The sequence below is a fragment of the Dreissena polymorpha genome, chromosome 11, assembly GCF_020536995.1.
Source record: "Dreissena polymorpha isolate Duluth1 chromosome 11, UMN_Dpol_1.0, whole genome shotgun sequence".
Lineage (NCBI taxonomy): Eukaryota > Metazoa > Mollusca > Bivalvia > Myida > Dreissenidae > Dreissena > Dreissena polymorpha.
The window spans coordinates 58,580,948-58,594,214 of record NC_068365.1 but is presented as its reverse complement, the minus strand read 5'-3'; the positions used below and the strand labels follow the sequence as shown (position 1 = coordinate 58,594,214).

Sequence of the window (13,267 nt, the reverse complement as noted above, 5' to 3'; positions counted from 1 at the left end):
ATCAGTCGACAGTCAATCTTGACTTTCGACTGATTTGTCGCGCGTCGTATTGAGCGTCGAGAGAATTTCGTGTGTCGACCTAGTGATTTTAGGTCGACAGGCGACATTCTCGCGATATATCATATTGACTGTCGACTGATTTGTCGTGCGTCGAGAGAATGTCGCGAGAAATTCGAGTGTCGCGCTCGAAGATCGACACACGACATTCTCGCGACATTCTCTCGACGCTCAATACGACGCGCGACAAATCAGTCGACAGTCAAGATTTTCTGCGAATTTCTTTTTTTTCTAAAACCCAGCGCGATATGCGACACTCAAATATTGACTGTCGACTGATTTGTCGCGCGTCGAGAAAGCGTCGAGAGAATGTCGTGTGTTGACCTAGGGGTTTTTAGGTCGACAAGCGACAATTGCGCGATATTGGCTCGATATATTTTGTATTGAGCGTCGAGAGAATGTCGTGCGTCGAGAGAATGTCGTGTAATTTTAGGTCGACAGGCGACATTCTCGCGATATATCATATTGACTGTCGACTGATTTGTCGTGCGTCGAGAGAATGTCGCGAGAATGTCGAGTGTCGCGCTCGAAGGTCGACACACGACATTCTCGCGACATTCTCGCGACATTCTCTCGACGCTCAATACGACGCGCGACAAATCAGTCGACAGTCAAGATTTTCTGCGATTTTTTTTCTTCTAAAACCCAGCGCGATATGCAACACTCAAATATTGACTGACGACTGATTTGTCGCGCGTCTTGAAGGTCGACACGCGACACTTAACTTGGCACTATCCGGATTCCGTACTTACGTGTGTTTAAGAATCGAGACAACTGTGTACATGACCAGATAACCGTGTATTGACTGTAGTCGGTCTCCAATACCCAGTAGTCTCCCCTGGGTTGAGCTGGAAAAAAAATCACAATTGCTTCGTGTGACACAATTACAATGCATTTTTAAATTCTTGTTGTTTTTATTTTTTCGGTCATATGTTCAGATGCAATTTTTTATGGCATGTTGAAAATAAGCATACAATTTTTGTCGACAATGTATCTTCGAATTTATTCGAATTACTAGAACGTGCATATTATTATCTAATACATAACTAATAACAAGAATGTCAAAACATGTAATAATTCTGACACATTAGACCACGTACATGGCGAGAATCTGACGCCGAGCTTTGCGGGTTCTTTTGGGTCCTCAACTATGGCGTCGCCAATTGCAGAGGAATACTTTCCAGTTCTGAAAAGGAGAAAATGCTCACCATTTTGACATCGTTTTATTAAAAAGATAAAATATACGCGGGAATTAAGAACTCTGTATGTTATTTTCACATTTTTCTTTGTCGATTTATTGAAAATTTATATCTTTTGTATGTGAGCGTTTGGCTTTTTTGCTGTCCAACCATGGTTACAGATGCGATATATTACAAATAGCATTTGGGGCTGCTTAAACTTCATGTATAAAAGGATGATAACATTATCTCTCAACACCATCTTTCTTGTATTAGAAAAGCACAGCAGGGAGAAGACTTGAAAGTATTTATTTTGCACTTACAGCCACCTATATCCGGTATTGTTAACCTTGACACTGCCGTCATCTTGGAGAGTGTATTCCGCTGAGACGCATGTCATTCCGGCCTCGAATATCGCAAAGAACCTCCTCTCCTCGAACCACTTGCCCATATACTAGTTACATGAAAGAATACATTTATAAAGATACAATGATTACATATGTGTTATAAATATAATAAGCTTCATCAGGTTTATAATTTCTTTCATGACCATGGACGCTTTGTGTTTGTCAAATAGTGTTTTTTTTTTAGTAATGGCCTGAATAAAGCATTAAATGATTCATGATGATTAAGTTTTAAAGGTATAAAACGTACCTAGTAAAATCAACTCATATTCAAACATATTTTTGTCTGGATAAGTAGTAAATAAGTTTATCGAAATGAACATGTCAACGGTCACAGATAGCCTAATTGTGATTAACATTTAGATGCGACGTCAGATTTTTTTAAATTAATAACATATGATTATACAATAACACTGTCGTAGCCATGAATGCGAGAACATTAGTGTTTTATTCTTATTATTCATTTATTAAGACCAATCACAGTAATAAACCAACATACCTGATTAATGTCGCAGTAATAAACCAACATACCTGATTAATGTCGCAGTAATAAACCAACATACCTGATTAATGTCGAATTGCTGCTGAACTTTGACGGTCGGGCACCTGCCAAATGAAGGCCTTTGTCCGACACACACGTTCAGCACAAATGCTAGAACCACAGTCGCTATACTGAACTTGTCCATTGCTCGAATCTTAAAACGGTAGTTTCTTTCAAAGTCCAATTTATAAAACGACAACTTTGTAACAGTTTCCTTTTGAAACCAGCAGCGAATCCGTCTATTTTGTGTCTCTGTCGCACGCTATGTTTATATTCTGGTTTCCGGACGTTTTCGGTTTAAATTGTGTTTGTGGGATGGTGGACTTTGTGACGCACATTGGGTTGTTTATATAACTGTCAACTTGGGTCAAGCAGTTGTTAAGTGGGCTCATTTGTTTATCTCATGTGCTGACACATGCGAGAGCAACAATCAATTGGTTAATAAGAGGAGTTAAGTATGGTAGTGATTCTCAACCTAGCTGTTTATGTAAAATGCATATTCAAGCTTATGAATTATATAATATTAAATGTTAAACTCTGGTGTTTTTATATTTCAAACACGTTAGTACTGAAACGAAATAAAATATGTATGACCAAAAGATGAAATTAATTGTACACAACGAATTTAAACTTAATTTCAGCACAACACTCTTTTTAGTAGTGCATTATTTTCCCCCGTAAACCTGCTGCTGGTTATATTTCGAACTTAATATTCTAGTGTGAGAATAAGACAACGTGTCTATACAGATATGGTTATTCTGTACATATTATAACTCGTATAAGTGGTGCAAAATCATCAGCTGGGCAGAAGAGAATGAGAAATGGTAAAAATGGCGTTACTCATCAAATTATATGAACAGGTTTCACGTCAACGACAATCCTAGGACCTTGACGGCTCGTTTGACGTCACCAATCAGCGAACGTGTTATCTCGTACGCTATCACCCACTACATATTGTATAGCCTATAGGTACTAAACGCGACATTTTATAGTGGTTAAAACTTTTAAATGTTTAATGGTTCATGGTATCTTTCATGTGCACTAAAATAGGTGACTAATACAGAAGAGAATTATAGCAAATATTAAGAACACGTTGATGAATGTTTATTGCCTTTAAATGACTTTTAATTCGTAAATATGACATTAATTTGAATTCCATATTGCAAATAAATTTCAATTAAATGTGTATATTTTAAATAATAAGTGAAAACGGCAATTCTTGCAATTCTTATAAAACATAATTCCATCTATGTGTTATGTTTTTATTTGCAAGTTGCTTTTAAATGAAACCATGTATATCTAAAACTGTTTTAGTATATAGTTGAAATTATTACGCGTGCTGTTTCTTTTATATAACTTATATCAAGATGGGTTCAAGTAGACGGTTAGTGAGCTCTGGTGTACATCACGTGTTCTGACACGCGCGAGAACAGTAAAAATTGGTCTAGCGATTCTGAACGTAGTTATTAATACCAAACGCCTATTTTGCAACTGTATGGATTATATAAAATGAAATGTACATGTCAATGGCCTGATATTTCAAACAAGCCATGGGCTTGTATTGACACTCAATAATACGTTGAGGCAAACAATGTTCAATGTACACCGTGAATGTAAACTATAAGGCACGTGTTAACAAAGCTTGAATAATTTCAGCACAGGCTTTCATAGTGCGTTCTGTTCTGTTTTCCTATGACTTAGTCTAGGACCAAAGGGATCTTTTTTGTGCTACAATGTATTTAAATTTGAATCAGAAAAGTTCCACACATACGTTAGGTATTCTCGAAATAATAAACATTTATAAGTTGTCAATATATATATTTCGACAAAGCATACGCTAGGCAGAATGGGTGTCGCATAGTACATAGCTGTCTTATGCAAATACGAATTGCGTGGATTGAATTTTACAACAAGCAAGGGGAAACTACGATTGTTAAGCAAGCATTCGCATGATCGTTAATACCTATTTTTAGGAAAGCATTTCAAAAGTGATTAAATATAAGAGGTACATACAGAAGTAACTAGTGCGTAGTCAATTATTTGAGGATATAAAGGAAATTGTTAATAACTCAAATGTAAAAAATTACGTATACAATTATCAAGTGTAACTGACAATTCTATACATACGCCTGTCAGTATTGCGAATACAATTAAAATAACAACTCAAGATTGTGTCAGTAATATGAAATTTATATTTAATTCGAAATAAAACATTTCAGGTTTTCGTGAGGGAAAATCATTTATACGAATATTTACTTCATCCTCTCTGAAAAGAACACTTTTGAATACATGTAATTATCATAGGCAGTATATGGAGAATGATGTTTATCCCAAGGGGCATGTTTTAGGCAAACCATAGTCAGGCGGTGAGATTTTCCATTTTTCCATAAAAATCCCATACAAATGATTTGACACAGGGATCGTGGTTAGTTTTTACAGGGTCGTGATTAGAACAAAACTTAGAAAAGAGATTCTTAATAATGTTATACACTAAATATTAAACCCCTGACCCTTCCAGTCTTCGTATTATCTTTTCTGAGCACTAGTCCACTTTGAAACATATATAGCCCGAATGAGTTCTAACTTGTCCGAAGGCAATTAAGTTAATACGTATTAAGGAAAGTTTATTATTTAAGCATCCACGAAACATATAAAATAAAGATAAACATTTGATTCTATTTTATTCACGAGTCTGTTTTATTCACTGGCATTAATATCTGATAACAAAGTTGTTGATGTCATTTTCACAACGTTACGGTATAATCTTCCAAGCTATCTGCAATTATAATAGTCTAATAGCATTCGTATTAATCGTATCATATTAAAATTATCAGACACTTGCCTTAGTAAAATTAACACAATTTGTTTTCCTAACAAATAATATTACCTTCTGTAGTAGACGGGTACTTATCTGCCTCAAAATTGGATACTTTTCGTAAGAAACTACTCTCGTATTGCTACCAAAGACCTTTAAATCCTTCTCTTTTGCAGGGATTTCGTTGGCTAAAAAAAGTTTTCTCCTCTAACTTTTGCAACTTTTAAATATTTTATAGCGATATCGGTTCATCTCAATGATAATACATACGGATCGTGCTCTGTGAAAAAGGGGTTTAATGCATGTGCGTAAAGTGCCGTCCCAGATTAGCCTGTGCAGTCCGCTTAGGCTAATCAGGGACGTCACTTTCCGCTGTTATTTTATTTTACGTTTCAAGAAAGTCTCTTCTTAGCAAAAATCTAGTTAAGGCGGAAAATGTCGTCCCTGATTAGCCTGTGCAGACTGCACAGGCTAATCTGGGACGACACTTTGCGCACATGCATTAAACTATCTTATCACAGAGCGCGTCTCATTTTATTATTTAATTATTTTTAGTACATTTTGAATCATCTCGTGATCACATGTAACTCTATACTTGCTAAATATAGGAATTAAAACATTCACAACACTGACTAAGAACCAATTTAACGTTTTGTTTTGACTTAAATATACATAAATATCAAAATATCCCTTATACTTGCATAATTCTGAACCCATCTTCCAAATAAGATCTGTATTTTTTAACAAAATAACTGTTTATCCTTTATTCCTGTTTAAATTCATTATAAATACAGACAACCGTTTTTTTAAGTTCAAAAGACAAGAATAAAATGTACATACTTGCAGTAGAAAAGCTTGGTTTTGGAATTAAAGTAAATCATCTGCCACAAGATGCTCTGTGCTATTTATGCCCCCGGTAGGGTGGCATATAGCAGTTGAACTGTCCGTCAGTCAGTATGTCAGTATGTCACGTCAGTATGTCAGTATGTGTGTATGTGTGTATGTCAGTCTGTCCGTCCGTCCTAAAAAAAACTTTAACGTTGACCATAACTTTTGCATTATTGAAGATAGAAACTTGATTTTTGTCATGCGTGTGTACCTCATGGGGCTGAACATTTTGAGTGGTGAAAGGTGAAGGTCAAGGTCATCCTTCAACGTCAAATGTCAAATATATGGCGTCTGTCCGTCCGAAAACTTTAACATTGGCCATAACTTTTTAAATATTGAAGATAGCAACTTGATATTTGGCATGCATGTGTATCTCATGAAGCTGCATTTTGAGTGGTGGAAGTTCAAGGTCAAGGTCATCCTTCAAGGTCAAAGGTAAAAAAAATAAATATTTTTTTCAAAGCGGCATTCTCATGAAGCTGCACATTTTGAGTGGTGGAAGTTCAAGGTCAAAGTCATCCTTCAGGGTAATTTTTTTTTTCAAAGCGGCGTTCTTATGAAGCTGCACATTTTGAGTGGTGGAAGTTCAGGTCAAGGTCATCCTTCAAGGTCAAAGGTAAAATAAAAAATAAAATAAAAATAAAAGCGGCTCAATATGGGGCATTGTGTTTCTGACGAACACATCTCTTGTTGAATTCTTATTTTGTAACAGGTATTAAAACTACATATATTGCTAAAATAATAATTATCATCATTTTAAACAATGATCTTTGGCGAGTTCTCCAACCATTTTTGGAAAATACGCTCAAGCGTGTGTCAAGGTCTAAATAAAGTAATATTCGCGAGAAACCATTCAATGAGCGCTCAATCGAGTTAAACCTGCACAATCTTGATAGAGCGTCTAACTGTAGTTATTTTAGACATGTATCTTTATTTGGAAACAAAGAAAAACATTCAACCGTTCGAACTTCTGTCTTGAAACTTTCATTCGACCGACATACACATTAATCTACTTTCTTGACATAGCAGAGGACCACTACAAGACATGGCATGCACAATAACAAACATCTGGGCTGAGAAGTCTCATATTTTAAGTTGCAATGACATCCTGTAAACGCATCGCAAGAAGAAAAGACAGAAATAGCAAGTAGCTTTTGGTTAGCATAGTTGAATTTTATCTACAAAGAAAATGTATATTGCTCTTTGCTCCTCAATGAATAATTTACTAAGTAATATTGAAACAAAGATATTGGGAACTTATAAGTAAACCACTTTATATTTTTGTTTTGCAGTTTTTATGAAATAATTTTACTTAAATGATCGATTTTGACTTCGAAGCAAATACCATTTCAATGTTACACATAGCGTACTTAGATTGGAGTACTTAATCATTTTCGATACTTTTACTTTGGTGTAATGTTAAGTACAAAGGTCACTAGAACCTCACAAACGAATGTTACCCGAGAAGATTTTTGTGCAATACGTGCCTTCCTATGACACGATGGTGTAGAACGGTGTATGCATAAATCAGTCGAAGACAGTATTAAGTCACATTGGAGTAATCATTTGAATCGTGTATGGGACAAATTACTTCAGATGGAAAAGCGAAGAATTATTCGTGGGGATTTAAAAGGTTAAAAGTCATGAGACCGGAGCACATGTTCATTTATTTACACATTTGTTCACTTAGAGGTGTTAAAAATTTCCCTACGGTGAGTTATAACGGTAATCATTGGGCTTATTAGCAGGGGCTTATTCGCTGTGTTATCGCGTTATTAAAAATAAGAATGCACAAAGTTAACAAGCATCGTTTTATTTCAATGTTATAAAAAGTTATTAAAAGAAAGAAATATGGTATCAAAAACATGCATAAGAATGCGTTTATAATAAAATCATAACAAAATATAACGTTAAATTTATGGTTTTACGCTTGGGAAAATCTGGCCGTCATTGTGGCATTCAATTATCATCTTTTATTCACACATATGCTATTTACAACATAAAATAATGAATATCACAGTCAACACACTTATGGCATGATGAAAGACAATCTGTCATAAACAGCAACATCGTGTTAGCACATAAACAGCGTGACCCAAAACGTGTCATCAACGACAACCTTGTGCCTTCAAAGACAACAGCGTGTCACCGAATGCCAAATGGCGTGCTATCGCCCGGGACATTTGCTGCGGTCCTGTTCAGTAGTGCTGAAGTTCTCGGCGTTGATTCCATAGCCCTTCAGGAGGTCATAAATGCGACTCATTGTTGGGGCGGAAACACCCTCTGGGCTCCTCGTCAAAACCCAGGCAAGCTCTGAAATGCACGTGACAATCAATCATATATCGATCAGTTTATTAACTTTGTCGGACTCCTAAAACTTAACGTTTTATGATACAGACAGTTAACTGAAGCTCATGGGAACCCGTTTTCTCCCCCAAACCTTAAATTGAAAATAGCCTCACTTAAAGTGCGCACGTATTAAATTATAACGTCTAATGCTTATTAACCCATTTACGCCTAGCATCTAGAAAAAAGGCCTTGGCAAACAGCGTAGACCTCGATGAGACGCCGCATGATGCGGCGTCTCATCAGGGTCTGCGCTGTTTGCTTAAAGGAACTTATGTAAAAAATATTCTAAATATAGAAATAAATATACTAGACATCCCTTATTTTGGAAATAAATTGATCCAATTTAGAAGGAGTCCACTAGGCATAAATGGGTTAATAAAACCACATATGCAAATGCGTAAGGTGCAGGAATGTGAAGGTGCTCAAGTTTAAGTCTTTTCTGACAAAGTTTTAATAAAATGAGAGTTTTAAATGCTTTCATAACGCTTATTCTTACGCAATTGCTTGGATTGTCACTATACAAGAATACTAACGTGTGTTTAAAAATCCAAACTGTGTGCACCACCAGATAACCGTGTATTGACTGTAGTCTGTCTCCAATACCCAGTAGTCTCCCCTGGGTTGATCTGAAATAGCGATCACAATTGTTCAAGTGACACAATTACAGTGCGTTTACAAATTCTTATTGTTTTTATTCTTTAGGTCATATGTTCAGATGTAAAATTATCAAGACCTGTTGAAAATATGCACAACAATTTGGTGAATATGTTTCTTCGAAATTATTTTAATTCCTAGAACATGCATATATACATATTTCGATGATGTGGCTCACAACTTGTAAAGTCAGTTGTGGTTTGAGAACAATATCTTTAAACAAAACATTTTATTAAGTTCGTATTACGTGATTAAAACTATTGTTCTAACGTATGATTTGTTTAATTCAGACGCAACGGATGTCCTAATCGTTCTTTCGACATCGTAAAATATATAGAAACGTAATTCTTCTTATCTAATATATAACAAATCAAAAGAATGTCAATACACGAATTCATTCTGACAGATAGACCACTTACATCGCGAGAATCTGACGCCGAGCTTCGCGGGTTCTTTAGGGTCCTCAACTATGGCGTCGCCAATTGCAGAGGAATATTTTTCAGTTCTGATAAGGAGAAAATGCACACCTTATTGACTCGTTTACTAAAAAGATCAAATATATGCGGGTATAAAGAAATATGTATGTTATTTTCACATATAACTGTGATGATTTATTGAAAATTTATATATTTGTGTATGTGAGCTTTTGGCTTTTTTGCTGTTCAACCATTGTTACAGAGACAATATATTACACAATAACATGTTGGGGTTGCTTAAACTTCATGTATAAAAGGATGATAACATTATCTCTCAACACCATCTTTCTTGTAATAAGAAAAGCACAACAGGGAGAGGAATATGAAAGTATTTATTGTGCACTTACAGCCGCCTATATCCGGTATTATTAACCTTGACACTGCCGTCATCTTGGAGAGTGTATTCCGCTGAGACGCATGTCATTCCGGCCTCGAATATCGCAAAGAACCTCCTCTCCTCGTACCACTTGCCCATATACTAGTTTCATGCAAGAACACACTTATAAAGGTACAATGATTACATATTTGTTATCAAATATAATACACTTCATCAGGTTTATATTGTCTTTCATGACTTTGGACTTTGTGTTTGTCAAATAGTGTTTGATTTTTGGCTTATGGTCTGAATAAAGCATTCAATGATTCTGGTTAATTAAGTTTTAAAGGTATAAAAACGTACGTCGTAAAATCAACTCATATTCAAACATTTTTCTTGTCAGGAACAGTACTCAATGGAGTTTAACGAAACAAACATGTCCACGGACCCAAATAACGTAATTTTGTTTAACAATAAGATGCGACGTCAGAGTTTTTAAGGAAATAAAATATATATACCATAACACTGTCGTAACCATGAATGCGAGAACAAGAGTTTTAAGTCTTATCATTAATTAATGTATAAAGACTACCGTGATCGCAGTGATAAACCAACATACCTGATTAATGTCGAATTGCTGCTGAACTTTGACGGTCGGGCAACGGCCAAACGACAGCGTTTGTCCGACACACACGGTGAGAACACATGCTAAAACCACGGTCGCTATACTGAACTTGTCCATTGCTTGAATCTAAAACCGGTAGTTTCTTTTAAAGTCCAATTCATAAAACGACAACTTTGTATCAGTTACGTTTTTGAAACCAACCGCAAATCTGTCATTGTTGTTTGTCTAGAGCACACTTTATTTATATACTAGTTTCCGGAAGCATTCAGTGTTGTGTTTGTGGGATGGTGGACTTTGTGTGACGCACGTTGTGTCGTTTATATAACATGTGTAAAATTGGAACAAGCAGTTGATGATTAAGCGCAGCTTTTTATCACATGTTCTGACGAGCGCGAGAAAAACAAGCGATTGGTTTATAAGGGGAGTTAAGTATGGTAGTGATTCTGAACGTTGTTATTTATATCAAATGATTATACAAGAATATTAATTAATATTAAACGTTAACTCTGGAATCCTTATATTTGAAACACGTTAGTACTGAAACCAAATAATAATAATATATACATGTATGGATGTGACATAACGGTATATACATATTGTTTATTCTTATGATAGAAATTTAAGTACAGGTAGATTTAATAATAGGGAAATATTTTAATAATATGTTTAAGTATGTAACGTAGCTGTATGTTGCGGGTATTTAGGAATTAACATAACAGATGTCAGTTCGGATCGGACATGTAATGAAGTTTGAAAAATTGATTATGGAAGTATGGTTTCGTTTCTCCAATGTAGTTCAATTATCGGGAACACCTGTTGATTTGTATTAGTCCTTGATTAACAATTTGGCTCGTAGGTCAACATTACTTCAAACCAATACATAACGAGTCCCAATTCAGATATGGTATATAATGAAATTTAAATAATTGATTATATAAGTGTAATTCCAAATTCCCAAGGTACATAACAGATACAAGTTCAGATTGAATGTGTATCGAATGTGTATCGGGGTTTATATAATTTATTATAGCAGTGTTAGGTTTCATATTACCAATGTGGTTTGTCCATAGAGAGCATCTGTTTGTATGATCAAGTATGCTAATGAAATGAGGTCTCCTGTTCCCACAGTGATAATTGTGTATTGCACTTTTCTGCTGTGACGTGCGATAGATGCATGAGCATCCATCCAATCAACAAGGGTTATTCAAAGGGGTGGGTTTAGAAAATCGGGGGATGAGAACAGTTAACCAACCAAGAATAAGATAGGAAATATCATAATTTTAGGTTCATGTACCTTGGAATAAAATGCTGTGCTTTGTTGTAAGAAAAAAAGTCTAGAGTCCTAGTTTGACAATCGAGTAGAGCAGTCACGCTTTCTTGACGTGGCGGCCAATTTGCCGCCGCGCTGTAAAATTGTACTTCACGAACATTAGAAGCGTTGTGTTAGAAATTATTTAACAGAAATAAATCTCGATGAAAACAGAAATGAACTTTGTTTGTTACTGTGTGTTCTCAACGAACAATGTGCGATTACGCTACATGCACACAAGATAAAATAAATTGTTTACAACGAATTTAAACCTGATTTCAGCATACCACACTTTTTAGTAGTGCATTATAATTTTTTTCACATCTGCTGCTGGTATTAATTGGATATTTGTTTATATTCTTGTGTGAGAATAACACGAAGTCTCAATACAGATATGGTTATTCTGTAACTCGTATAAGTTGTGAAAATCATCAGCTGGGCAGAATGAGCGTAGGTTATGGTAAAGCGGCGTTACTCATCGAATAATACGAAGATGGTTCACGCTGGTAATGCGGATACTTCGATAACAGATGGCACTTCGATAACAGAGAACAACAAAAGCCACGCGCGAAATATGAGTTCCTCAGCTTTTCCAAAAGTTATGTCCTTAAGATTAGTTTTTGGGACAAGGCACATGGTCGAGTTGATAAATGGTGTATCCCTTTGTACAGGGAAGAAAAAAACATCACGTTAAAATGGTAGATTTGTGCCCCCAAAATAGAAAGTTCGGTCGAAAAACAGCATCAACGGGATGAACAGTAAACATTTCAACACAATAAAACTACTTAGAAGTATTGCAAGAATTTGTTTGCTATTGCAGCATGTGGAGTAATCAATGTGCTTCAAATACTGAAATTTTGATAGTATTCAATGAAATATAAACGAAGATAGAGCATTTTTAATAGGTGGTGTTTATGAAGTTGCGGATACTTTGATTCCCGATGTAGGACACTTCGGATAACAGAGACTTTTAATTTGAATTGCCAAGCGCAACACATTGGGAATCTATGCATAACGTAATTACAGTACATACACATGTGAAATATAACTAATGGCGTTGTTTGTTTTCAAATATCTCATTACTATTGATTTATGCAATTAATAGTATAAGTGCAATTTTTAAATAAGATTTAAATGCTTATTTCTGAAGTAATATATTTCAAGTGACAACCGGAAATAATTATCTACATAAAGAACTTGTTTTTGGGTGGTAGGTTGAGATTCAGAGAGATGAAAATACAACGGATCATGTGGATGAACACAATTGTGTTTAATTTTAATCATAGCAGGCCTCTAGATAACTGGATCAAATGGATCTTAAATAAACTTTTGTTCTTCATAAAATCCTATGTAAAGTAACACTATATTTGGTGAATAAGATGACGATACAAAACTGTCATGAAAACTGTGCATGAAAACTGCGCATTAATTAATAAAGTAGACTTACAAGTATATACTGGTAAACATTGATGAGAAAAGCGATTGAGAGTTAATAATGCGGTATACATGTGTCTTTATGATTGTCACATCTTGTTTTGAAAATAAGAAACAACATGAAAAAAAGCAGAAACAATACAAACATTCATGCTTAATTGCATGTAAACCTTATCTCAGTAAAATCATATTGAGTGAAAACATCAAAACAAAAAGTTATT

The 13,267-nt window shown here is 35.2% G+C and overlaps 1 protein-coding gene across 3 annotated transcripts in view; it reads right to left on the bottom strand.

The window, feature by feature from the left end:
- The window catches only part of LOC127850283 (apolipoprotein D-like), a 13,640-nt gene extending 2,999 nt beyond the window's left edge, over nucleotides 1-10,641 (bottom strand). Inside the window, exons 1-5 of one of the 3 annotated variants that reach the window (XM_052383203.1) lie at nucleotides 10,298-10,629; nucleotides 9,710-9,840; nucleotides 9,306-9,391; nucleotides 8,766-8,858; nucleotides 7,681-8,196 (exon numbers count right to left, since the gene is read on the bottom strand). In XM_052383203.1, the coding sequence (XP_052239163.1) occupies nucleotides 8,051-8,196; nucleotides 8,766-8,858; nucleotides 9,306-9,391; nucleotides 9,710-9,840; nucleotides 10,298-10,420 (579 nt within the window). In that variant the 5' untranslated portion in view covers nucleotides 10,421-10,629 and the 3' untranslated portion in view covers nucleotides 7,681-8,050. Of the gene's footprint in view, nucleotides 1-809; nucleotides 906-1,157; nucleotides 1,244-1,558; nucleotides 1,690-2,202; nucleotides 2,502-7,680; nucleotides 8,197-8,765; nucleotides 8,859-9,305; nucleotides 9,392-9,709; nucleotides 9,841-10,297 lie in introns of those variants that run through there. The other 2 variants (XM_052383202.1, XM_052383201.1) reach the window with 2 other exon arrangements.
- Nucleotides 10,642-13,267: the final 2,626 nt, after the last annotated feature.